The 27,459-nt window shown below is 46.7% G+C and overlaps 1 protein-coding gene across 2 annotated transcripts in view; it reads left to right on the top strand.

The window, feature by feature from the left end:
• The first annotated feature begins 1,009 nt into the window (after nucleotides 1-1,009).
• The window catches only part of JPH2 (junctophilin 2), a 77,229-nt gene continuing 50,779 nt past the window's right edge, over nucleotides 1,010-27,459 (top strand). The window contains exon 1 of one of the 2 annotated variants that reach the window (XM_055373015.2): nucleotides 1,010-2,422. In XM_055373015.2, the coding sequence (XP_055228990.1) occupies nucleotides 2,044-2,422 (379 nt within the window). In that variant the 5' untranslated portion in view covers nucleotides 1,010-2,043. The remainder of the gene's footprint in view (nucleotides 2,423-27,459) is intronic. The other variant, XM_019016695.4, reaches the window with a different exon arrangement.

Below are 27,459 nucleotides of genomic sequence, written 5' to 3'. Positions count from 1 at the left end.
TTCATGTGGCCTAAGTTATCATGGGGTTTGGAAATATGTCAGATAAGTTTAAAGTCAGATAATTGTCTAATGTTCTCTAGTACCTTCTGTGCTTAGTTCTCTCTTTCTCTTCTGTCCCCATCTTCACACACACACTCACACACACACAAACACACACTCACACATAGAAACACACACTCTTACCACACACACACACAAACACACACACTCTTACCACACACACAAACACACTCTTACCACACACACTCACACATACAAACACACACACTCTTACCACACACACATACACTCTCACACACACACACACTCTCACAGACACACGTTCACACACACACACGTTCACACACACGCACAGACACACACAGATCTTCCTAGTCTTGTTGGCTCTTACCTTTCCCAGAACTCCTCTATACTCCCATTAACCTTGGGCTTAGCTGGGATTTACAATCATTAGCTCTGGCCACAGCTTCTTGCCATGGAGATTTATTTGTTCTTTTTACTGGAGTTTGGTGGGAACCTGAGTGGCTGGGAATCCACCCAGGCCCTTCTCTCCTGGCCCTGCCCCAAGAGCTTTCTGAAGTCTGGCCTCACAGGCTCCTAGGACACTAGAGCAAAAGACAGCTCAGAAAGGGAAATTTTAAAAAATCATGACCCTTGAGAATTTCTGAGAGGACCTCATTACAACACAACCCTGCGTTGACAGGAAGGGGACTCCTTTGACTCTCAGGGTCTGCGGCAGGGGGCAGGGAGGGCGCCGAGGCATCAAGGGGTGGGGAGAGGAAGCTAGCAGGACGCCCAGTCTGTGTCTCAGGCAGAGAGGAGGGCAGGCTCCTCTCTCTTCTCTTCGCCCTTCAGGAGAAAGAGAAAGGGAATAGATGGTTGCTTCTTGCACCAAGTTCTCCCCGGCTTCCAGGGGTGGAGGGAGCTCAGGGTGGTGAGCGAGCACTGGACTGAGATTCTGTGTATCTTCCAGACTCTGTTTCCACAGCCTCCCCTCTCTTTCTGACTTCCCTCCTCTGCTTTCGGAAGCACATGTGAAACTGTCTCCATTCCTTTCTCTTTAGGTCACCGGATTCCTTGATGGGGCTGGCAGTGGTGCTGTAACCCCAGGTCCCCTTAGGGCATGTGAGTGGTGATGGGGCTGAGATCCGCCAACCTCCTCGCTCTGGGGGATTTTCAGTGTTCCAGGACTGGGTGTTCTGCTGGTCTCCCTCTCCCCTCCCTTCCCCGATTCCCCGGCGCCCTCCCTGCCCGCAGACCCAGGGGACTCTGAGAATGGAAGGGAGCTCTCATTCCCGGGAGGAAAAGACACCAGGTTCCCTGGGCTGCCTGCAGTCAGTTCTCAGCCTCCTTCCTCATCCCTCCAGCCACTGCCCGGGTCTGCAGCACGGGCGCGATTTGAAATACCCCTCCTTCCCGCTTTGAAGAAGGCTGGGCTGGCTGGGGGTTATTTTGGGAGCAGCTTCTGAGATCCAATGGCCTTGTTAGGGCAACACTGACCTTTCCGTCCCAGAAGGAGGGCAGGATTGGAGAAGGGGGCGGGGCAGCGGCGGGGAGACCGACAGCCCCGCACACCCACTGGGGTGGAGAAGGGGGCCAGCGGGCTGCGGGAATTCAGCCTCCGGTGGGGGCTGCCACCGAGGGGAATTTCCCCTCTTTGAAAAGGCTGGGGACCCCTCCACCCCACCCTTTCACTGGGCTTCTTAAAGAGATCACACCGTTTTCCCTTGGACTTCTTGGAAGGCAGACTTGGGACGCTTTGTGGGGACTTTGAACCTTTCCTTCCTGCTTTCTTTCCAGCAGGCAGCCTTGCTCTGGCTGGTGGATTCGGGGCTCCCGGGCATGGCACTGACTAGCCGACCCGGTGCTGACTTGGCGCCGGGGCTCTTTCAGCCTCTGCTGGCATCCTGCTTCCCCCCTCCTGGGGTGCAGTGGTGAGTCTGGGGGCCTGCCCCCGAGGGCACTGGAGGAGTGTTGCAGGCATCACCCACGCCCTCTGCACCCACGTTGGAGGACGGGGAGGTTGTCAGGGGCTATGATGAGATGAGTGGGGGCCGCTTCGACTTTGATGATGGTGGGGCGTACTGCGGGGGCTGGGAGGGGGGAAAGGCCCATGGGCACGGACTGTGCACAGGCCCCAAGGGCCAGGGCGAATACTCTGGCTCCTGGAACTTTGGCTTTGAGGTGGCAGGTGTCTATACCTGGCCCAGCGGAAACACCTTTGAGGGATACTGGAGCCAGGGCAAACGGCATGGGCTGGGCATAGAGACCAAGGGGCGCTGGCTCTACAAGGGCGAGTGGACACATGGCTTCAAGGGACGCTACGGAATCCGGCAGAGCTCAAGCAGCGGTGCCAAGTATGAGGGCACCTGGAACAATGGCCTGCAAGACGGCTATGGCACCGAGACCTATGCTGATGGAGGTGAGGCCAGCTGGGGGCCTGCAGAGGTGGGGTGGGGCCAGGGAGGGTGAGAAACCCTGGCGGAGGGTGGGAAAGGTGACCGGCAATTGGCACAGAATCAGATGGGCTAGGATGTGATTTGCTGTGTGGCTTTGGGCAAGCTGCTTTACCTTTCTGAGCTTCCATTTTCTTGTAGTAAAGATGGAGCTAATAAAGGGGTTATTGAGAGGATTAGTGGCGGTGCTTAGTACAAAGCCTGCCATATAAGTGCACACTCAACACACAATAAAATATAACTACTACCGTTAGCATGTTCGGTATGCCCCAACATAAACAGCCATGGAATATACTCTAGCAGAATTAGGGTCTAGTCTTAACTTTGCCATGAAAATTATTTTCAAGCAATAGATCATGAGGAGTATTCATCCACCCACCCATCCATCCATCCACCCATCCAACTATCCACTCATCATCTATCCACACACCAATCCACCCACCCGTCCATCCATCCATCCATCCATCCATCCACCCACCTGCCTGCCCATCCATCCATCTACCCACCCACCCATTCATGCTTCCACCCAACCATTCATCTACCCATCCAGCCATTCATACATCTACCTGCCCATCCACCCATCCATCTTTCCATCCATCCATCCATCCATCCATCCATCCATCCATCCATCCATGATCCATCCATGGATTTTTTTTTTTTTTCCAAGACAAGTTCTCGTTCTGTTGCCCAGGCTGGAGTGTTGTGGCATGATCTCGGCTCTTTGCAGCCTCGACCTCCCAGGATCAAGTGGTCCACCAACCTCAGCTTCCCTAGTAATTGGGACTACAGGTGTGCACCACCATGCCTGGCTAATTTTTGTATTATTATTATTACTTTTTTTTGTAGAGACAGGGCTTTTCCATATTGCCCAGACTGGTCTCAAACTTCTGAGCTCAAGCAATCTGCCTGTCTCTGCCTCCCAAATTGCTGGGATTATTACAGGTGTGGGACACTGTGCCTGGCCTACATTCCTTTTGTGTTTCCTTTTTTAAATTTTTTAAAGATAGGTCTTGCTTTGTTGCTCAGGCTGAAATGCGGTGGCACAATCACAGCTCACTGCAACCTTGAACTCCCGGGCTCAAGCAATCCTCCCATCTTGGCCTCCTGAGTAGCTGGAACTACAAGGCACATGCCGCCAAGCCCAGCTAATTAATCGTTTTTTCTTTTTTTGTAGAAATGGGGTCTTACTATATGGCCCAGGCTGGTCTCAAACTCCTGGGCTCAAGCAATTCTCAGACTCCGTGGCTCACGCCTGTAATCTCAGCACTTTGGGAAGCTGTGGTGGGAGGATCACTTGAGGCCAGGAGTTCAACACCAGCCTGGGCAATCTAGCAAGATCCCCATCTTTACAAAACGAAAAATCGAAAAACAAAGATAGGCATGGAGACAAACAGTTATACACATTATACACAAGTATGTACAGATACTGTTGCAGAAAGGAGAATTTAGATTTGAGGAGGTCAGGAAATACTTTAAATGGAGCTGACGCCTGAGCTTGGTCTCGACAGGAAAGTTACATTTGTGAGGGTGGGCATGGGGCAGAGAGAGGAGTGAGGACAAAGGCTCAGAAGCATGAGAGTAGCAGTAGGAAACAGAGAGGAGTTTTCTGTGGCAAAACAGCCCTGTGGAGTGGCAGAGCAGATGTCATTACCAATCCACAGGGTGTAACATTGGACATATCACTTAGCTAAGCCAGTTTCCTCATCTGTGAAAAGGGACACTTTAGAATATCAGTACTGCTCAAAATGTGGTCGGTGGACGGGCAGCATCAGCACCATCGATCCACCAGTTAGAAACGCAAATTCAGTGGCCCACCCAGACCTTCTCATCAGAATCTCTGAGTGTGTGTCCAAACACTGCTTTCACAAGTGTATCAGGCAATTTTTAGAACATCAAAGTTTAAAAAGTATTGCTTTAAATTAGGGCCTAGCAAACCATAGATCGTGGGCCGAACTGGCCTGCTGTCAGTTCCGCACAGCTTATAAGCTGAGAATGATGGAAAAGAAGAAGAAGAAGAAGAAGAACACTTTTTGACATGTGAAATTATTTGAAAGCCCCTACGTAACATCCTCAATTTTGCTTCTTGTCCTGCAAAACCCAAAGTATTTACTATCTGACTTCTTTTGTTTGTTTGTTTTTTGAGACAGGGTCTTACTCTGTCGCCCAGGCTGGAGTGCAGTGGCACAATCTCAGCTCACTGCAAGCTCTGCCTCCCAGGTTCAAGTGATTCTCCTACATCAGCCTCCCGAGTAGCTGGGACAACAGGCACCCGCCACCTCACCTGGCTAATTTTTTTTTTTTTAATTTTTTGGTAGAAATGGGATTTTGCCACGTTGGCCAGGCTGGTCTTGAACTCCTGACCTCAAGTGATCCACCTGCCTTGGACTCCCAAAGTGCTGGGATTACAGGTGTGAACCATCACACCCCGCCCTACCTGACTCTTTCCAGTGAAAGTTTGCTGGCTGCAGTTTTGAATCGTCATTCAAACTCTTTCTGATGCAGGATAATTCCATGGAGTCTTCCTAATGAGCTGCATTGGAAAGAGGAACTGACACAGATAACTCAAAACTGGCTAATTTTTACAAATGACATTTGGCATCAGAAGGCATTCATAGGACATTATATTCGTCACTAGTGTCTCCTCTTTTTGACAGTGGCCAGGAAGTGTGGGACTGGGGCTGGGATCAGGGTAGCTGGGGCAGGAAAAGGCATCAGCTAGCCCAGGGAGCAAGGTTTGCTGAAGTCGAGGCCCCTGGGCATGTTGAGAGCAGCCTCAGATGCAGGATAGATTTGCATCTGAGCTGCCAGTTGGTGGGTGTCTGGGTGAGGGCCTGCCCTCGAGACCGTGTTTGGATGTTAACGAGGTCGCTGGAGTTTGAGGAGGTGCCTATGGCTGCTACCCAGCACTGGCTGGGGACTGAACAGCCCTGAGCACAGATTCTGGCTCCACAACTTGCTAGTTGGGTGACCTTGAACTGTTTTCTGAGCCTCTTGAATCTAGTGCAATTCAGTTCAGCAGATGTTTATGCCAGGCACAGTGCTAGGCACTGGAGACACAGCAGAAAGCAAGCCTCAGTTTCTCTGGCTAACAATGGAGATAATCCTTGAGTGCTTATACAGCGTCAGTTACCTATGCACAGTGGTGCACTGTAGGCACGCGTAGAATGTCCGTTCCCATCCCTCTTCTCTTCAAACCAAGGTGTGTATATGTGTGTGTGCATGTGTGTCTGTGTGTGCACGTGTCTGTGTGTGTGTGCATGTGTGTCTGTGTGTGCACGTGTCTGTGTGTGTGTGTATTTATGTGTGCGTGTGTATGTGTGTGTTTTGGGTCTGGATGTGAGTCACAGGACACAAATCTCTGGGTCAAAATGAGCATAGGAAACCATAGGCCCATCTCCCAATGTGTCTAAAAGAGGAAAACCTATTCACTCATTCATTCATTCATTCATTCATGCAACCAGTACTACTGAGCACCTGCTGTGTTCCAGGAACTGCTTTACAGCAAGTTTTAGGGTGGGGGCAGTGAGCAAGACAAGGTCCTCAAGGAGCTCCCTGTCCAGTGGAAAAACATAAACTAGAAAACAAACATACATGTAATCTCCAAAAGTTACAAGTGTTATGGAAAAAACTAACAGAGGCGGAAGAGGAAGGTGTTCTTAGATGGAGTCGTCTCAGAAGCAGGATGGGGGAGCCTGTAGAGGAAGTAGGTCCCTCAGGCAGAGGGAATCCTGTTGCAAAGGCCCCGAGGCAGTGCTGGGCTTGGCAGGTTTGAAGAACAGCAAGAATGCCAGAGTGAGCGAGGGGTGCAGACATCGTGGCCTGGGTTGGATCACACAGGCTTTGCAGGCCCTGGATTTTATCCCAGGTGTGCCCAGGAGCTCTTCAGGCCAGGTGACCAGAAGCCCTGCTGCCTTGGTTTGTCAGAGCCCCAGACTTCTCCCAGATGAGATGACCCCACATCCAGGGGCCCTGGAAACCTCACAGATTTCTCTTTCCCAAGCCACACACGAGGTGTAACTCTCCAAAATTAGACGTGGCCACTGCTTCGGAAAATCTCTTTAATCAACCTGTCATCAGTCCCCCGAGGGTTTGTTAAGGATCTGCACTCACCCTTTGCCCCGACGTGGGTATCACTGGGGGGAATGTGGACAAATAAGATCCTGTGATTAGGAACGGCTGGGAGTCAGGCAGCCCTGGGTCATTCTCCTGGCCCTGCCACATTATTTAAACTCACCAAACCTTAATTTCCTTGTCTATAAAATGGACTTATCCTAATCTCTCAAAAGACTTCTCCTGGGATGAATGAGTACTTAGTAAATGGTGGTTGCTCTTATGACTATTACCTATTATTAATTCATCCAGTAAATATTTATTTAGTGACTCCGATGCAGCTAGCCCTGTGCTACACCTGCGGCGTAGGAATAAGCAGAAGGGAAACGCTCCCTGTCTTCACAGCAAATCTAACAGGAAATTGTCCTGCTGTTCTGTGTTGGGTGCTAGGCAGGGACAGACAGGGGAGTAACAAAGCCAGAGTGGGCAGGTGACCAGACGCAGGCATTCAGGGAGGCTTCCTGAAGTCAGCTGCAAGCCAAGCCCCGACATATGTGCAGGAGTGAGCCAGGTGACGAGGGCGGAGGGAGACTCCAGGACGAGAGGACAGAGCATGCAAAAGCTGGGAGGTCCAAAACTTGCCATCCAGCTAGGAGATAAAGCTGAAACTTGCGTCTTATCCTCAAAGGTTCAGAAGTCTTCTCCACTGCCCTCCTTTTCTTGCAGTCAAATGCTACAAGGGAAACAGCAGTTTTCCAAACTGGAGAGGACAACGCATTAGTGGATGGTGAAGTCAATTCAGTGGGTCAGAACCTGCATTTTTCAAAAGGAAAGAACAGAACAGAATAGAAAAGTATCGGAGTATTTCACAGAGAATAAGATAAAGTATTATTTTCTGAAATATTTATTCAGTTGGCGAGATACACATATATATGCACACACACAATGTGTGAGAGTGTGTGTGTGTTTAAAAGTGTCTGCATGTATGTGTGTTTTGCAATGTAAAGTGTGTTTCTTACTGCAAGTCATGGTCCAAAAAGTTTGACACTCATTGTTCTAAGGTGACTTGACTTGGCGTCTTCTTCAAAGCCCTGTCATTCCCATCTCGCAGACCCCTCCCTGTCCTCTAGGCTTTCTCTTTGGTCTGAGGATAAGCTCTCCAGCTCTCGCATGGGAAGGGGAAGGTGGGGCTGGTGCAGGAGCTCTGGCCTCCCAAACCCTGTTGTAAGCTGCTTGGCACCCCTCCCCCTCCTATAGCCCTCATTCCTCCCCTGGCCATATATAGCAAAGCTAAAAACAGCTGCTGACTTAAAGCATCCGCACACGCCCCAGCCCTGAAAGACTTATGTGCCTGTTGCGTGGCTGGCTGGCTGTTCCCACCGAGACACTCGCGGACTCTGGACCTCCTAGAGTCCTTAGTGCTTGTTATTTTCTGAGGTTCTTGGTCCTGGGGCCCCTGCGTTGGCCTCAGAGACCCATAAATACCCTGAAACTTCAGGCGTGATGTGAACATATGTGCAAGACTATCCTGTGTTTTTCTGGGAGGCATTTTCTCACATAGTCTCAGATTCTCCAAGTCATCTCTGGCTCAAATAAGTTCCAGAACCACTGATGACCTTATTAATCCCACGCCAAAATGTGCACTGGAAGAATCAAGCCCAAAGTTGACTTTTTTCCATAAAGCTAATAAAAATAATAACAGTAAGGCCAAGGTGGGCAGATTGCTGGAGCCCAGGAGTTCAAGACCAGCCTGGGCAACATGGTGAAACCCCATCTCTACAAAAAAGAAAAATACAAAAATTAGCTGGACATGGTGGCACATGCCTATAGTCCCAACTACTTGAGAGGCTAAGGTGGGAGGATCGCTTGAGCCCGGGAGGTCGAGGCTGCAGTGAGCCATGATCACACTACTGCACTCCAGGCTACGCAACAGAATGAGACACTGTGTCAAAAAAAATAAAATAAATATAATAATAATAATGATAGTTAATATTTTTGGAGTGCTTACTAAGTCCCAGGCACCATTCCTAGCACTTGAGGTACTTGAGGTATGTTATGTTACTTATTTATTTATTTTTTGAGACGGAATTCCGCTCTTGTCACCCAGGCTGGGGTACAATGGTGCAATCTTGGCTCACTGTAACCTCTGCCTCCTGGATTCAAGCAATTCTCCTGCCTCAGCCTCCTCAGTAGCTGTGACTACAGGCATGTGCCACCATGCCCAGCTAAATTTTTGTTTTAATAGAGACGGGATTTCACCATTTTGGCCAGGCTAGTCTCAAGCTCCTGACCTCAGGTGATCCCCCTGCCTTGGCCTCCCAAAGTGCTGGGATTACAGGGGTGAGCCACTGCACCCAGCCTGTTGTATTGTTTAAACCTTCACACAACAACCTCATGGAGAAGTAGTTACGGCTCCTGTTTTACATATGAGGAAACTGACATGGAGCTCATGCAAGTACCTCACTCAAGGTCGTCTAGCTAATAAGAAGCAGAGATGCAATTTGATAATAATAAGTGATCATTAAACATTTTGTATTATAAATATTTTAAATAATAAATGGTAAACAATGATACAGACTAGGACATGCTTCATAATTCGTGAGACCCAGTGCAAAATGAAAATGTGGATCCCTTCTTTAAAATCATTAAGAATTTTAAGATGGGGACAACAGAGCATTAACCCAGGCGCAGGGCCCTTCTGAATGCTGGGTCCTACGAGACTGCATGGTTCCAGCACCCATGAAGCTGGCCTTGACAATAGTAATAACTGTGCCTGGCTACTAGTTAATATGCCTTTACTATGTACCAGACTCCAGCTAAGAGTCTTATGGGCATTGTATCACTTGGGTTACCTCATAACCCTCTCATCTACTACCCTAGTGGCTTGTAAACTGTTATAATTGCAATCCCACTATAAGATATGTGTTTTATTCCTTCCCTGGCAGTGAATGCAAAAAAAAATATGTATTTTACATTGTAATTCTATACCTATACACATCTAAAAAGAATGTAAAATTGAAACAAACCGTCACAGAACAAGATTTCCCTTCCTAGGTGCAATGCTTGCTATTTTCTCTTTTATTCTATTTTGTTGAGAAAATTAAATGAGGCCCTGATCCATGTAAAGCTCTTAGAACAGGGTATGGCATGTGTTAGTGCTTTTATTACTACTACTACTATTATTATTATTACATGCTGAAAAGTTGAGACTTTATGTTTAATTATGACGATTGGGTCAAAAACCCCAGCTTCTGCGCTCTGGATCCAGTTTTCTTTCTTCTGCTCCAAGCTTATGACTTAAGCTAATTTTAGTCCAATTTACTCTGAACGCAAGAGTTAAGTGATTTTGCCAGGCTGGAGGACTGAGCAGTAAGTACCTGGTATCACATTCTCTGGGCCTGTGATACATGTTCCTTCCAGAGATAAGCTTGAAGGAACTTAACTTCCATATTTATTTATTTATTTGCATAATAGAATATCTTTTCTGTTGATCAGTTTGTCTATCTTTATGCCAATGTCATGCTGCCTTGGTTACTGTAGCTTTATATTGTCATAAAATCAGAGTAAATTCTTCAACTTTGCTCTTCCCGTTCAAAATTGTATTATTCTGGATCATTTCCATTTTAAAATCAGCTTCTTCAGCCTGGGCAACAGAGTGAGACCCTGTCTCAAAAACAAAAACAAAACAAAACAAAACAAACAAAGAAAAGAAAACCAGCCTCTTGATTTCTGAAAAAGGCCTGCTGGGATTTTGATGAAGACTGTATTAAATCTATAGATCAGTTTGAGAGAATGGACATCTTATTAGCAGTGAGTCTTCCAACCCGTGAACATGGTATATATCCCTATTTGTTTAGGTTTTCTTTAATTTCACGCAGCAATGTTTTAGAGAATTCAATGTCTTACACATCTTTTGTTAATTTTATCCCTAGATATTTTATTTTCTGTGCTATTGTAAATGGCATTTAACATTTTATTTTTTCAATTGTTCACTGCTAGTTTATAGAAATACAACTATTTTTGTATATTGACTTTGAATTCTTTTACCTTGCTCAGTTAATTTCTTAGTTCTGGTGGATCTTTTTGTTTTTGTTTTTCAGGTGAAAAGGAATCTCTTTTAACTTAAAATAGTTTGACTGTTATTGAAAATCAAGTGTAGAGGCCCTGAGAGAATCTGATATTACTAAAGGAAGACGTGATATTTAAGCATCTGAGACTTAGAGTAGCAAGATCTGGGTTCAAATCCCAGCTGTGCCGGTTCTTAACCATATGAACCTGGGTGCACCATGTAACCTCCCTGAGCTTCTGTTTCCTTTTTTCCTTTAGGGATGTGTTAAAATCGCCCTCAGAATATGGTCGAGACAATGAAACAAGATAATACATATGAAGCACTTAGCATCATGCCTGGCACATAGGAAATGCCGAAATATATATTCCCGTATTTCCTTCACATTCCAAAGGGTGAATTAATTCAGGATGGCCTGAACCATAGCTGTCACTGTCTTCTGGAGGATATTTGAGGACAAAAACGAGTTTTTGACTTTGGAACAGTAAATAAGACAAGACTTTGATTCACTTAGTTCTGCCTTGAGTCTTGCCAGTGTAGATGGAATCCATGCCAGACACGATTCCATTTCGAATGTAGAATCAGCATAATTTAACCTCATCTTGGAAATCTCATGTCCCAGTTCACAGCCAGGCATCAGCGTGACAGTCAGCTGAGCTGCTGTCTTGGCAGCTTCTGGGCATTCTATGGAGACCCCAGGAGAGCACAGCAGACCCTTAGCAGGACAGAAAAGCGGACCGTATTAGTCTTTCCTCTCCACGGCCTTCTTTTCAGTGATTCATGTGCCCGATTGGCCAAATCTCTGCAGACGTGCCCCTGTCCAAGGCCAGGCTTCTGGGATTCATCGAGCTTGCTTGTTTCCAGGGCCTGCTAATTCCGTGCCCAGCAGCTGTTCCTCGGAGCAGGCCCTGCCCTCCACACCCTCATGAGGAATGCCGAGTCTCATTTTCTGAGGGCCCTGGTTGAGGGTGGGGTGTGGGGCGAGGGGGACAGGGTTGCTTCCTGCCATAGACTTCCTGCCTTGGAGGGTTATCCTTGTTCTCACCTATCCCTTCCCGAGCTGAAGCCACAGAGTAGGAGAGAAGTTAGGGCTGGCACACCTCCCTCCCATGTAACTTTCACTCCCTGCTTAAAGGGAACTGATGAGAGTTGCCTGGCACAGATCTGTGCCTGGCAGAATCCACAGAGCAGCCCAGGTGTGCTAGGAACTCCAGAGTGACCCCTGCTCCAGGCCAGGAATGAGCACCTTGTGCCTGGAGGTCTTCCTGCCAATGCTGGCTGCCCATTGCTGTGGATGGGGTAGAGCTGGAGTCACACATGGAGGCTGGGCAGCTGCATGCAGCCTGCAGGGGACACTCTGGATGGCATGCACCATGTTTTTATTATTTCTATTTTTAATTAAATTGGAATCCTTTATGGGTACTTTTTTTTTCTTTTTTTTTTTTAACAGGGTCTTGCTCTGTCACCCAGGCTGGAGTGCAGTGGTACAATCACGGCTCACTGCAGCCTCGACCTCCTGGGCTCAAGTGATCCTCCCACCCCAGCCTGCAAGTACCTAGGATTACAGGCACACATCACCATGCCTGGCTAATTTTTTTGTAAAGACGGGGTTTCTCCATGTTGCCCTGGCTGGTCTCAAACTTCTGAGCCCAAGCCATCCGCCTGCCTCAGCTTCCCAAATTGCTGGGATTACAGGCGTGAGCCACTGTGCCCGGCCTATGGCTACCTTTTAACAAAGTGATCAAATTTAACATCATCAATGACAGACAAACCTACAGTATGTACCCTTGATGGGATGTACAGAGAAGGCCAGTGCTTTAAGAGGCCAAGGCAGGAGGATTGCTTGAGCCCAGGAGTTCAAGACCAGCCAGCCTGGGCAACATAGTGAGACCCTGTCTCAAAAAAAAAAAAAAAAAAAAGAAACACAGACAGGATCTGACCCATTTGATGAGATTCTTTTAGCTATTGTGTTGAGAAAAGGCTGTTTTGGGAAAATAGGTATTAGGTGAGGGGGAGGTGGCATGGAGACCTGCTAGTGAGTTTATTACAATTATGACTGGTGAGAAGATGGTGGTTTGCACCACTACCTTGTAGTAGCAGAGGTGGTGAGAAGACACATTTTGAAGCAAAAGCTTATAGACTGGATAGGATTGAGAGAAAGAGGAGTTAAAGATGGTCCCAAGGCTTTGGCCTGAACCATGGAAGGATGGCGTTGCCATGAACTGAGATGGGGCGAGGGTTTGAGGAGGGAAGGTCAGGAGTTCAGTACTGGACACCATGGGTGAGAGATGCCTGTTGGAAGTGTCCATGGGCACTGGGGTTCTGGGCAGGCCTGTGCACAGGTAGGTGGGTCTCCTTTCAGACCCTCTCCCCTTGACCTCTCTTGCCTTCTGCACACACAATCATTTCTGGTCTCCAAGGCCCTTAGGGTTGCTGAGCTGACCCAAGGCCTGGAAATGGGCCTTTTCCCCAGGCCACAGGCTCCAGAGCTGTCAGCACCCAGGAGATGCCTCCTGGTTAATCCCCTGCTTCTGGGGGTGAGCCACGGGGCATCATCTGGGGCAGCAGCCTCTGGATGTAGGGGTGGTGGAGCCTTGCGGGCTCAGGGACTTGTCATCCACCCGCTGTAACCTGACCCTGCTCCTGGGAGGTGGTCCCAAATGCCGCCAGCTCCTCCGCTTCGGGTTGTCTGTTGGTGATCCCAGGAAACCAGAGACTATGGAGATTTGATGGACAGCAGCATTTGGAAGCCATGGGAAGGGACTTTGGTGCCAGCCTTGCAGGCGAGCCAGAGAGCAAGGCCTTGGAATTGTTACGGGAAAATGTAACGCAGTCTAAATGCTCACCGAAGGGACTGTTAAATTAATTTATGAGACCAGGCGATGAAGTACAACAGGCCTTTAAAAAGACAGAGGTGGACCCACCTATATTCATACAGAAAGAAATCTAAGGCATTGTAAGTGAACAAAAGCCATTTGGCAAATATTTATTGAGTGCCTGCTAGGTGCTAGGTAGTGTTCTCAGAGATGGGGTCAGTGGTAGACTGGTGAACAGCTAATCTTTTAGTCTATTTGTGATAAGTATACAGTTGCAAATTGGCAGAAAAAGGCCTGGAAGGATCTAAATCATTAACAGGAGTTACCCTGGGGAGACCCGACAAAGGTGTTTTCTTTTATATACTCTTCTCTTGTTTGGATTTTTTTTGCAATGAGCATATGACTTTTAAAATTTTGTTTTCTTTTTTTTAAATTTGAGACAGGGTCTCACTCTGTTACCCAGACTGGAGTGCAGGAGGGATCTTGGCCCACCGCAACCTCCACCCCTGCACGGGGCTCAAGCAATCCTCCCATGTCAGCCTCCTGAGTAGCTGGGACCACAGACGTGCACCACCACAACCGGCTACTTTTTTGTAGTTTCAGTAGAGACAGGGGTTGACCAGGCTGGTCTTGAACTCCTGAGCTCAAGAGATCCACCCACCTCAGCTTCCCAAAGTGCTGGGATTACAGCCATGAGCCACCACACCTGGCTTACTGCAACCTCCACTTCTTGGGTTCAAGCGATTCTCCTGCCTCAGCCTCCCAAGTAGCTGGGATTACAGGCAAGCGCCACCACACCTGACTAATTTTTGTATTTTTAGTAGAGACGGGGTTTCACCATGTTGGACAGGCTGGTCGCGAACTCCTGACCTCAAGTGATCTGCCTGCCTTGGCCTCCCAAAGTGCTGGGATTACAGGCGTGAGCCACTGCACCTGGCCCAACTTTTGCAATTTTTAAAAAGTGCTTCCTCCATACAAACAGTATTTACATGTAGACATAATAAGGAGCCCTCAGGATGCAAAAAGGGTTGGGGGCGGGGGTGTCTAAGCACAGTTTTCCAGAATGTAGCCTCAGAATCCTGGGTGGCCTCCCTTTGTTTCTCCCCACTCTGGGTACTCAGCTGTTCAATGCAAGGCAGCGTTGAAAGAGCAATTGAGGCAAGGGACCTGTTCTTCAGTCCCAGCTGAGCTACTCCTGGGCTGTGTGGCCTTGGGCAGGTCCCTCTACCTCTCTGAGCCTAAGCTTCCTTCCCCATATAATGAAGGAATAAGACTACACTTACCCATGCAGGTAAGCAGATTTTCTCACGCACAACACTGGCTAATTGGGTGTGGCTACCTGTGGAAGTGGTGAGTGGGGACTGTAGGCTATAGTGGTACTCAGCCTCATGACCCATTAGCAATGTCAGTTGAGGACACAGGATGGGGAATAAGTGGCCTATGTGATGGATTACTTATGGGCTTGGACTAGAAGATCTTATCATCGTCTGATGAATTGTTTGTTTGTTTGTTTGTTTGTTTGTTTGTTTTGAGACGGAGTCTCTCTCAGTCGCCCAGGCTGGAGTGCAGTGGTACGATCTCGGCTAACTGCAACCTCCGTCTCCTGGGTTCAAGCAATTCTCTGCCTCAGCCTCCTGAGTAGCTGCGATTACAGGCATGCGCCACCACGCCAGGCTAATTTTTGTGTTTTTAGTAGAGACAGGATTTTGCCATGTTGGCCAGGATGGTCTTGAACTCCTGACCTCGTGACCCACCCACCTTGGCCTCCCAAAGTGCTAGGATTACAAGTGTAAGCCACAGCACCCGGCCTTTGTTTGTTTGTTGTATGGGTAAAATTTACTTATTAGGACAATGGTATTATAGTAGGGGAAGAGTTTAATAAATGTGGGGCTAGTCAAGTGAGAAGATGGGGGTTTATTATTTAAATTTATGTCTCTGAAAGTTTGGAAGGTAGCATTTTTTAAGGATAGTTTGGCGGGCAGGGGGCTAGGGAGAGGGAAATGTTGATTGGTTGGATTGGGGATGAAATTACAGGAAGTCGAAGCTGGCTTTTTTATATTGAGGCAGTTTCAGGGTGGGGGTTATAGGACTGGTTGAATTAGTTTTTTGCTATGAGTCGCAGGTCTGGGTAGAATCGTCAGAATGTAAAAGTTCAAAAAATATTTTAAAGGCCAATTTTAGGTTTTGACAGTAGCGATGTTATCTATAGGAGTCGCTGGGGAGGTTACAAGTTCTGTAACCTCTGGCTATATTTCTCTGGAGTCATAATTTTATAAAGGCAGTTTTGGTCTCTCAGTAAAGAAGGGGTTAGTTTCAGGAAAGGACTGTTAACTATTTTTGTCTTAAACTATTAACTCAATTTTTGAATAGTTAGTTTGGTCTATGTCCAGGCATGAATGAAGACAGTTAGCTTGTGAGGTTAGAAGTAAGATGGAGTCAGTTATATCGATTTTTTTTGCTGTTAAATATTTTTATGTCAGATTTTTTTCACCGTCATAAGTTTTATAAAAGCGGTTTTAATCTCCAAGCTCCACTCCAGCTGTGACCTTCTCAGGATTGAAATATTCTCACTTGCACCACAGTTGAGGTTGTCTATGGCTGTGTGGCACATTTGCAATAGAAACCTGAGAGCTCATATTAAATATGGGTTATTGAGCTGGGCTTGGTGGCTCCTGCCTGTGATTGCAACACTTTGGGAGGTTGAGACAGGAGGATTGCTTGAGTCCAGGAGTTCAAGAGCAGCCTGGGCAACATAGTGAGACCACATCTCTACAAAAAATAAAATTAGCCAGCATGATGGCATGCACCTGTGGTCCCAGTTACTTGGGAGGCTGAGGTGGGAGGATCACTTTAGCCCAGGAGGTTGAGGCTGCAATGAGCTGTGATTGTGCCACTGCACTCCAGCTTGGATTACAGAGTGAGACTCTGTCTCGAAACAAAACAAAACAAAACAAAACATATTTATATATACACACATACAGGTTACTAGAGCCAGCTCCTACTGGCTCATGAGAGCTCAGAAACTTTGCAGTCATGGTGGGGGTATTTACACAGTGGAAACTGACTAATAATACAAACTGAGGTTGGTTGGTTGGTTTGTCCTAAAAAGCTGGTTTGCTACTATATCCTGACTATTGTACTAATACGAAATGCCCCTTTTTCCTTCTCACCCCAATTTAGGGTGATCAGCCATCTCAATTTGCCTGAAACTGCCCGGTATTAGCACTGAAATTTCCACATCCCAGGAAACCTCTCAGACATAGGCAAACTGGGATGACTGGTCACCCTACAGTCTTTTCCCATGAAGTGAAAGGAGCCAACCTTTGTTGAGAGCCTGAGATCTCTGCTAGATAAACCATGTAATACAGCAACCTTGCAAAGGAAACTTGCTATGCTCACTTTACTGAGAGGAGACAGACTCAAAGAGACCTTATTCAAAGCCTGTGCTTGTTAATGCATTTGACAGTATCTGTTGAATGTCTTCCATGTGTGAGTCCCTGCATGGAGTGCTGGGGATGCTGTGGTGGGCGAGTCAGACCTGTCCCTGCCCCCAAGTGCATGTATCTTAACAGCAGAGACCGGCATCTAACAGTTACTTAAATACAAAATGTGATACATATTTTGAAGGAAAAATAGAAGAATTTATGAACTGATAACAGGGAAACCTGGTCTGGTCTGATAATCAGAGAAGGCGTCCTTGAGGAAGTGATGTTTGAGCTGAGATATGCAGGATGAATAGAGGTAAACTGGGTGACAGGGGAGGCCGCACAGGCAGGCAGAAGGGACAGCAAATGCAAAGGCTTGGAGGTGGGACCTGAGTATGCTGTGTTCCAGAAAAGGCTGGAGCACAGACTCAGAGAGAGAGTGGGGTGGATGAGGCTGGAGAGATTGGCAAAGCCCAGATCATGAGAGTTTTGTGGGTCACAGTGAGGAGCTTGAACTTCCTCCTCCTAGTAGATTCTAGGCTACCCCTTCAGACACTCCTTAGGACCAGGGACACATTCCCCGAGCTGCCAGGAGTGTTAGCAGCTGACAGACCCTGGCTGGGTATTTCTCTCCAACAAAGGGAGCTGCCTCATTCACATCCAATGACTGTAATGACCTGGCCCCCCTTGCTTTGATTTTGGGCAACGCTGAAGGGCTATACCAGCTTAAATCCCCCTGGGATCAGTTGAATATTCTGTTGCAGATGTTCAGCTTCTTCCACCGCCAAATCCTGCTTCCTTCCTTACACGTGCTCTTCCTGAGAGCACTCCCCGCTAAATCTCCCACACATCATCTCAGCTTCAGAATCTGTTCCCTAGGGATCCTGACCTGAGACACTCCTCAAGGCACTGCGAAGTTACTGCAGGGTTTTAGGATGGGGAGTAACCTGCTGAGAGTTGCATCTTATGAAGAAGATGAGTGGCAGCAGCAAAGGGTCAACTGAAGTAGGGGGGCAGGGAGGATACTACTGTCATTATCAAGGGAGAAAAGGATGTGGCTTGGACTAGACAGATAGGGTGGAGACCAAGAGAATTAAGGAGTATCGCAGTGCGTCATCATGAGAGTCATTTAAATTCTTAGTTTCAGTTTTTCCAATTGTAACATCGAAATGATGATGCCTGTATCTGTTAGGATACTTTCTTATCTATTCATTTTAACAATATATTGAGCAAAATTAAAGAGATATTCAGAGTCAGGTCTATCTGAAGACCATGTGATTTCCATTATTCTTTGCTATCTCCAAAGATGTCTTAGCCCTGGCTTACTTTCTCTGGGATGCTGGGTCCATAGTCTTTATCAAGGTGGGTTAGAGCCAAGCTATGAGTCCCTTATAATCAGGAGCATCTGTGTGGTGTCTGTGGCATGGGCATGTGTGCTGACCACAGTGAGCATTTCTGGTTCACCTGGTCTGATCTTGGTATGCTTGAACAAGAGCCATTAACCCCTGGACTCTCTGATGCTCACTCTGTATCTGCCATGCTCCATCTTAAACACTGTCTGAAATTTGTTGATGACACTTCTATGGGCCACCCAAAGATCTTATGCCAACATCTGGTACTATGTGAGAGGACTTGGAGAAGGATCAGCAATGGCTGGTAGACAAAACAGGCAAGATAAAGACAAGAGAGCTGCCATGGGAAGTAAGAAGTGATAAATGTCTTGGGCAATGAGAATTTGGAGGAAGGAAGGTGGTTCCCTGAAGGAGGTGGTTTGAAACTGGGCTATGAAGGATTTGGGAAGACAAGGCTGAGAAAGTGACTTGGAACCAGGTCATGAAGGAACTGGACTATCAGGTAAGGACTTCTATAGGCAATGGGGACTCCTAGAAAGGAGCTAGTCCTCGTTCCTTCTCTCCATCTCTGTTCAGTTCTCCAGTGTGTTAGTTTGCTTTCTGTTACTTATAACAGAATACCTGAAACTGTGTAGTTTATAAGAAACAAAATGTATTTCCTAGAGTTCTGGAGGCTAGGCAGTCCAAGGTCAAGGGGTCATATCAGGAGTGGCATTCTTACTGGTGGAGACTCTCTGCAGAGTCCCAAGGTGGCACAGGGTGTCATGTGATGAGAGGGCCGAGTGTGCTAGCTCAGATCTCTCTTCCTCTTCTTATAAAGCCACCAGCCCCACTCCCATAACCAATTAAACCATGAATCCATGAGTGGATTAATCACCTCTTAAAGGCCCCACCTCTCAATACTGCCACATTGGGGATTAAGTTTCAATTTGAGTTTTTTTAGGGGGACAAACATTAAACCATAGCACCCAGGCACACTGATCTTCCAACCTCAGATAGTTCCCTAGAAATAGGAAGGTGTCACTGGCCAGATGGGGTGGTGTTCTCAGTGTCCATTCTGTATTTGGAGGCAGAATCCTGGTCTGGCCCATATGTCTCTTTGATGTCTCAAACTGGATTCTGGATCTCCCAGCTCTTCCTTGGTGTCTTAGTCAATTCTGTGTTGCTATAAATGAATACCTGAGGGCCAGGTGTGGTGGCTCATGCCTGTAATCCCAGCACTTTGGGAGGCCAAGGCGGGCGGATCATGAGGTCAGGAGTTTGAGACTAGCCTGGCCAATACAGTGAAAAACCCCATCTCTACTAAAACTACAAAAAAATTAGTTGGGCATGGTGGCAGGAACCTGTAGTCCCAGCTACTTGGGAGGCTGAGGCAGGAGAATTGCTTAAACCCAGGAGGCGGTGGTTGCAGTGAGCCAAGATCACACTACTGCACTCCAGCCTGGGCAACAGAGCAAGACTCTATCTCAAAAAAAAAAAAAAAAATACCCAAGGCCAGGTAATTTACAAAGAAAAAAGGTTTATTTGATTAACGATTCTGGTGGCTGGAAAGTTCAAGGTGGAGCATCTACCTCTGATAAGGGCCTCAGGCTGCTTCCACTCATGGCAGAAGGTGAAGGGGAGCTGGTGTGTGCAGAGATCACATGGCAAGAGTGGAAGCAAGAGTGAGAGTGAAAAGGTGCCAGGCTCTTTGTAACAACCAGCTCTTGTGGGAATTAACAGAGCAGAAACTCACTCACCCCCCAAGAGAGGGCATTAATCTATTCATGAGGGATCTGCCCCCATGACCCAAACACCTCCCATTAGTCCCCACCTCCAACACTGAGGATAACATTTCAACATGAAGTTTGGAGGGGACAAACATCTGAACCATAGCACTTGCATTTCCGAAATGGTCACGCTTTCTTCAGAGCTGAGATTTGGGTGAGAATTTTGGAATTTTTAACTTGTAAGGGAAGTTCTCATATTCTTAGAGGTGAAAGCACTAGTCAGGACGCTTGGCTGTGATTGCCAACAACTGCCACATTGTGTTAATATGAGCAAGTCATTAAAATTCTTAGTTTCAGCTTTTCCAACTGTAAAATCAAAATGATGTTACCTGTATCCATTAAGATACTCTTTTGTCTGCAGGTCAAGGAAAACCCTAACTCCAAATGACTTAAACCAGAACTTTCTAATGGAAGTATAATATGAACTATGTATGTAATTTAAAAAATTTTAGTAGCCATATTTAAAAAGGTGAAATTAATTTTAATAATACATTTTATTTAACTCATTATCCACAATATTATCTTTTTTGTGTGTAAACAATATACAATCATTAATGAGATATTTTCCATTCTTTTTGTGTGAATTTTTAAAAATTCTGGAATATTCAAAATCTGAGTATTCCAGAGCACAAACATGCTTTCTTACAAACAACTGGACCCGGGCAGAAAATTGGAGCTGGTCTCATTTTCTTCCTGAGCTCTCTCTGTCTTCTGTGGCTCCTTTCCATCTTTCCAGTTAATCCTTTCTGGGCAAAGACTCTGACCTGTCAAAAATCTAGGGTTTACTGAACACTTACTATATCGTAGGCACTGAGCTAGCTGCCTCACACACAGTTTATTTAATCTTCAACCCACCCTCCCCACTCCCTGCCACTCAAGACCTGGGGCGTCACCTCTCATCTGGACTGCTGCCATGGCTGCATTTATTTCTGTGATTGGTTAATTATATTTAGTCTATCCCTGGCACAAGACTCTGAGCCCCTTGCTGGCAGCGATCATGTCCACTTAGTTCACAGCTGTATCCCAGCACCTAGCTAGAAGAATGCATGGTCTTCATCTAGCTTGTCAAATGCAAAGGGTTGTATGAACAACCAGATGCAGAAGGTATCATGATTTCCATTTTACAGAAGGACAAACTGAGGCTCCGCAGGCTTAAATAGTTTATGCATGTCTTAGAACTATTCAGCGTCAGAGTTTAGATTTAAATCCCTGTTATTCTATACTCACCAGAAGAGCAACTGCAAGAAGGCTATACTTAGGTTTGATTAATTTCGGGAGTCCTATCGGGGGGACAGGACTGTATTTTTGCCATGGTTATGGCCTTCACCAGCATTTTACATGTACACCAATAACTCCCAGGGCTTGAACTGCTGAATCTGGACCTGAACACCCTTGGCAGCCAGTGCTGTCCACTACTGAGCACCTACTGCATGCCGAGTCATGAGGGAAAAAAGATGGGTTTCCTGCCTCTCAAAGGACACAAGAATGTCATTCAGGAAAAGACTTGAAAATTCATCGGATGCTTACCGAGGATTTCCTTGGGCCTGGGAACTGTGCTAGATGCCAGGATCTTAGCAAGAATAAGGTAGACAAAGCTTCCTCCCTCTTGGAAGGCAAAGACAAGCAGGGAAGGCTTCCGGTGAACAAATGGTCATGATAATTATTCAACGGCACCTGTGGAAAGTGCTAAGAAAAATGGATGACATGATAACATGTGGCTGTTTCCAGCAGCACTCAGGGAATGGGGCTCAAGAAATCTTCCTGGATGAAATCACGTTTAAGCCAAAGCTTGAACTGTCAATAGAAGTTGGCCAGGGGAAGAGGGAAGAGAAGAGCATGTGAAGAAATGGGGAAAGCTTGTGCAAAGGCCCCAAGGTGGGAAGGCAAGTGTGAGTGGTGAGCAGTCCAAGATGAGGCAGGGGAGGTGGCAGGGGCGGCCCCTGCCAGGTTTTGTAGGCTGTTGGGGATCTCACCCCTTTCCTTTGGGACAGTGGGAAGCCCTGCAGGGTTTACAAAGCTCAGTGAGGAGGCAGTCCAAAGGGTATCGGAGGAGGCCCTTCCTTCTGCAGACTGCCCCTCTCAGCCAGATGGCCATGGGCAGAGGCCTCCCTCTCTCCCTTTGTGGATGCATTCTTCCTGTCTCCAGGGAGAACTGTCCTGTCTTGGAGGGAGTTGGAGTGGGGGTGGCCTCAGGAGTTGGTTTTTCCCCTTCCCAGGGCCCTGTCACTCCCAGCCTCCCCTGGGTGTCTGTGCCTCTTGCCACTTGCTTGTAAGTTTCCTAATATAGCCTGACTGTTTCCTTCCCAACTGGTGGCCAAGAGCTGCTCTCCTGTTGCAATCTCAGTTTTTCTTGGGCTTAAAGGGACTACGTCAGCCCATCTCTGGCCAAACTGAAGCTAAAGGTAGGTTGGTTGATTTACTTTCATAAAGTTGTCCAACCCAGAGATTAGATGTCTTGTCTCTTTCTCCCAGTTTACCATCTTCTCTGCTCTCTGCCTGTTCACTTTTCCCTTTCATTTTTTAAAATTTCTTCTGAGAAGTAGAGGAGCATAGCCAGACATGGATGTGAGTTTGGCTCTGGCATATTTATTAGCTGTGTCATCTTGGATGAGTCCTTTGTCCTTGATGGGCCTTAGTTTTTTCTCATCTGTGAAACAGGAACCATAAAATACCTCCCCAGAGCTGTCATTTCCACAGAGCTGTTTGCAGATGGACAAAACAGAAAGAAGAGAATAAACAGTTATGGAATGCCTGATGTTCATTCATCCATTCATTCATCCAACACATATTTACTGAGTACCTATTTGGCACAGTTCGAGGCACTGAGGATACCACAGTGAACAAAAAAAGAAAAGAATCCTTGCCTTTAAGGAGCTCGCATGCCAGTGAGGCGGATGGTCAATAACACAAGAAAAAGCAAAATGTATGTTGCATTAGATATGCTCTAGGAAAAATAAAGCAAGGAAGGGAGATAGAAGACCTTGGGCAGGGGTTGAATCTTAAATAGGGTGGTCACGGGTGGCTTCACTGAGAAGATGACATTTGAGTAAAGGCTTGAAGACGGCAAGAGGGTGAGCCATGTAGGTATCTGGAGGAAGGGCATTACAGGTAGAGGGAACAGCAATACCGAGGCCCTGAGGTGGTTCCATGGCCCCTGTGCAGCAGCAAAGCAGTCTTCGTGGCTAGAGTGGAGTGAGGGAAAGGGGAGGATGGGGGGAGAGGAGCACAGAGGAGTGAATGGGGATGAAGTCAGGTAGGGCCTGCGGGTCACTAAGGACTTCAGCTTTTCTTCTGAGTGAGAAGGGTCAGTGCAGTGTCGTGATCTGACTTAATACATGTGAACAAAATCCCTCCGATTGCTGTGTCAGGGATGGATAGAGGGGCAAGAGTGGAATCAGGAGACCAGTATGGCAGTGACTATGAAAATCCACGTGAGAGAGAACGGTGGCACAGACAACTATCTAGTCGAAGTGGAGGTGGTGAGAAGCGGCTGGATTCTGGATTCATTTGGAAAGTAGAGCTGATGACTTTCCTGATAGATATTTGCAGAATGCTATGCTGGGTTTTTTTTTTTTTTTTTCTGAAAAGCTTCTTTACAATTTATTTATTTACATTACAAAAACCAACTTTATCAAGGTGTAATTTCCATGTGATAAAATGCATTTGAAATGTACAGGTGTGACAGATGTACACGCTTGTGTAAACCATCAGCACAATTAAAATGCAGAACATTTGGCTGGGCGCAGTAGCTCACGCCTGCAATCCCAACACTTTGGGAGGCGAGGTGGGTGGATCACCTGAGGTCAGGAGTTTGAGACCAGCCTGGCCAACATGATGAAACCCCATCTCTACTAAAAATGCAAAAATTAGCTGGGGGTGGTGACACACACCTGTAATCCCAGCTACTCAGAAGGCTGAGGCAGGAGAATCGCTTGAACCCAGGAGGCGGAGGTTGCAGCAAGCCAAGATTGCAACATTGCACTCCACCCTGGGTGACAAGAGCAAAACTCCATCCCCCGACCTCCAAAAAAAATAAAAAATAAAAAGATGCAGAACATTTCCATCAACTCAGAAAGTTTCCCTGTGCCCTTTTGCATTCTATTTCTTCCACACCCAGCCCCTGGCAACCACAGATCCACTTTCTGGCACTATAGGTTTGTTTGTTTGTTTGTTTGAGGCTTTCATGTAACTGGAGTCACACAGCTTTCATCTCTAGCTTTGTTCACTTAGCATGTTTTGGAGACCCACTCATGTGTTGTGTGTAACAGCAGCCTGCTCTCTTTTCTTGCACTTTTCTAGCACTTCTCTTTTCTAGCACGCTCTCTTTTCTAGCACTTCACTGTGTTAGTTTATCCATGTACCAGCTGACTGACATTTGAATTGTTTCCATTTTTTGTTGTCTCATTTTTAATCCTCAAAAGACCCCTGGAAAGTGGGTATTACTTTTCCATTTTCCAGACAAAAAAACTAAGATCAAAAGAAGGAACTTGTCCAAGGTTCCCCAGCTTGGATGATATTTGAAGCCAGGATGACTCCACATTCCATTCTGTCCTCAGCCTCCATCCAATGGGATCACATGTGAATGAGCTTGCGAAATGTGACCTGTTGGTTTCCCATCTATCCAACTTCCCATTTTTCATCAGCTATACCACATTCTCATTTCTCTGTTCATTGCACCTGTCATACAATCCCATTTTCCACTTCCTTAGCTTAAGTTGGATCTTAGTTCAAATCCCAGTTCTGCTCCTTTCTCACTGTGTGACATTGGGCAAGTCACATAACTTCTCTGAACATCAATCTACCTATGAAATAGAGGTCATATTTGCATCTTCCTCTATGAGATCATGCCCAATGCTTTCTTCTCCATTTCTGTCTCTCTCCATTTCTCTTTAGCCCTTTTATTGCTGATATTCCATGATCCTTGGTTTTTTGAGGCTGGTCATTGAAGGGAACAGAGCCCAGGTATCTCTCCCTCCTGGCTGTTCTTTCTTGCTGTCCAGAGGGGCTGGAAGCACTAGGGACCTTTTCCAACAGGATAAACAGGAATTGATGGTGGTGAAGCCCAAGGATCAGTTGTTTTCTTTTAAAGTTTCACTGGTGCTTCTAATGCACACCAGGATTAAGAGCCATGGGCTCGCAGCATACACTCTGGCATCAGACAGACTTAGGCTTGGATCCCATTTCCTTGGTCAAATTGCTTAACCTCTCAGATCACCAGCATCCTCCTGGAAATTCGCATTATCATGGGACTCACCTCACACGACTGTTGAGAGGTTTAGTGAGCCCCTGGCATTGTACATGATCCTTAATGGGGGTTCTTGATCCTTAATGGGGGCTCTTCATGCAGAAGAGGCAGGGTGGGGTAGAAGGGGGATCCTGAGCTCAATGTGCTGGGAGGGACCAGGCAGTGTGGAAGCATCTAGATGTGCCCTCCTTCGCCTCCAAAGTTACAGTGCACCAATTCCTAGAAGCTCAGCATCTCAGAGTTAGGTCAAGCCTTGGAGAGCTCTTCACCCAACACATCATTGACAGGCAGACAATGGAGGTGTTAAGAAAAGGAATTGCCAAGGTCACCCAATGAGATGGAATTTTTGAACAGGTTTAGTCAGTCAGCCATTTTGCAGATACTAACGGAGCACCTCTGTGTACCGGGCACTGTTCCAGGTTCTGGAATCCATCCAAGAACAAAATAGAAAAGATCCCTGCCCTCATGCAGCTTCCATTTTAGCAGAGGGAGAAAAGCAATTAATGTAATAAATAAGTCATATGGCATGTTAGAAGGTGATATGTGCTATGGGAAAAATAAGGAAAAGTAGATAAGTGAGCAGGGTGGTGGGGGTGCAGGCAGATTGCAATTTTGGAAAAAATTTTGTGGGTTCATAATAGATGTATATATTAAATATTTATGGGGTATATGAGATGTTTTGATAAAGGCACGCAATGTGAAATAAGCGGATTGCAGTTTTAAACAGGGTGGTGTATTCATCAGGGTTCTCTAGAGGGACAGATCTAATAGGATGTGTGTGTGTATGTGTGTGTGTGTTTATATATATATATATATATATATATATATATATATATATATATGGAAGTTTATTAAGGAGCATTAACTCACGCGATCACAAGGTCCCTCAATGGGCTGTCCACAAGCTGAGCAGCAAGGAAGCCAGTCCGAGTCCCAAAGCTGAAGAACTTGGAGTCCGATGTTCGAGGGCAGGAAGCATCCAGCAGCATGGGAGGAAGATGTAGGCTGGGAGGCTAAGCCAGTTTAGGCTTTTCACATTTTTCTGCCTGCTTTATATTTGCTGGCAGCTGCTTAGAAGGTGCCCATCCAGATTAAGGGTGAGTCCACCTTCCCCAGCCCACTGACTCAAATGTTAATCTCCTTTGGCAACACCGTCACAGATACACCCAGGATCGATACTTTGCATCCTTCAATCCAATCAAGTTAATACTCAGTATTAACCATCACAGGGGGTCAGAGTAGGTCTCATTGAGCAAAGACTTGAAGGATATCTGGAGGAAAAGGGTTCCAGGAAGAGGGAAGAGCAGTGCAACAGCAGGTCTGCTGGGGTGAGTTTAGGAGTCCCTTCCTTGGTTGTCTACTCAGCCATCTTGCTCCTGGACACTTATTAGCAGGAAGACCTTTTGGTTTTTGTTAACCAGGGAGAATGTATCAGCTTGTGTTTAAAACAAAGAAGCCTCAGAATTTCTGCCTTCGGTGCAGTGAACGTTATGTATCAGGTACCGTTCTACATGGTGGAGGTACAAAGATGAAGGCAGAGAACTGCCTTTCAGCAGCACTGCTGTGGGAGAGAAAGACCAGGACTGTGGCCCAGGTGTGTGTGTGGGGTGAGTGAGGGCAGACGTGAGCTGGAGGTGGCTGTGTATCATCTAAGGGAACACAAATTTCCAAGGTGACATCTGGAGCTACCGAGGGGAGAGGAAGGGGTTGGGGATATATTTGGGGGGGTCAGCAGGACATAAATGGCAGTTTGAAAACACTAGATGTGCAATCATCTAGAGAGAATAGGAGAAGGTTTTTGGATGAGCCCTGGGGAGAACTACATGTCAGGATGGGGGTGAAGGATGAAGTTATTTTGGCAGCTGTGTATCAGCTTGTCATACAACTCAGGTGACCTCACACGTGAGCACAACTTTGTAGAATCACAGTATCACACACATATCTTTGCTTTCAGAGTTTTTCGGAGACATTAACTCATTTAAACCTCAAAAAAACCCTAGAAGGTAAGAAGCAGTTATTACCTCTGGCAGATAAGGAAGCTAAGGTACAGGGAGGTTAAGTCAGTTGCCCAAGGTCACACAGCTAGTAAGGGCAGAGGCAGGATCTGGACCCAGGGAGCTTGGCTCTGGAGTTTGTGCTCTGAACCACTACTCTCTGCTGCCTCTCCACACACATAAGACTTGGATGGCTGCTAACATAAGGCATCTCAATCCCAGGAGCTCACGGACTTGTGTACATGCAGGGCCTAAGTTGCCGACACCTTGTACACACCACTAGCCT

The sequence above is a fragment of the Gorilla gorilla genome, chromosome 21 (assembly GCF_029281585.2).
Source record: "Gorilla gorilla gorilla isolate KB3781 chromosome 21, NHGRI_mGorGor1-v2.1_pri, whole genome shotgun sequence".
NCBI classification, from domain to species: Eukaryota; Metazoa; Chordata; class Mammalia; order Primates; family Hominidae; genus Gorilla; species Gorilla gorilla.
The sequence above is the reverse complement of the archived record's forward strand: the minus strand, read 5'-3'. Positions and strand labels throughout refer to the sequence as shown.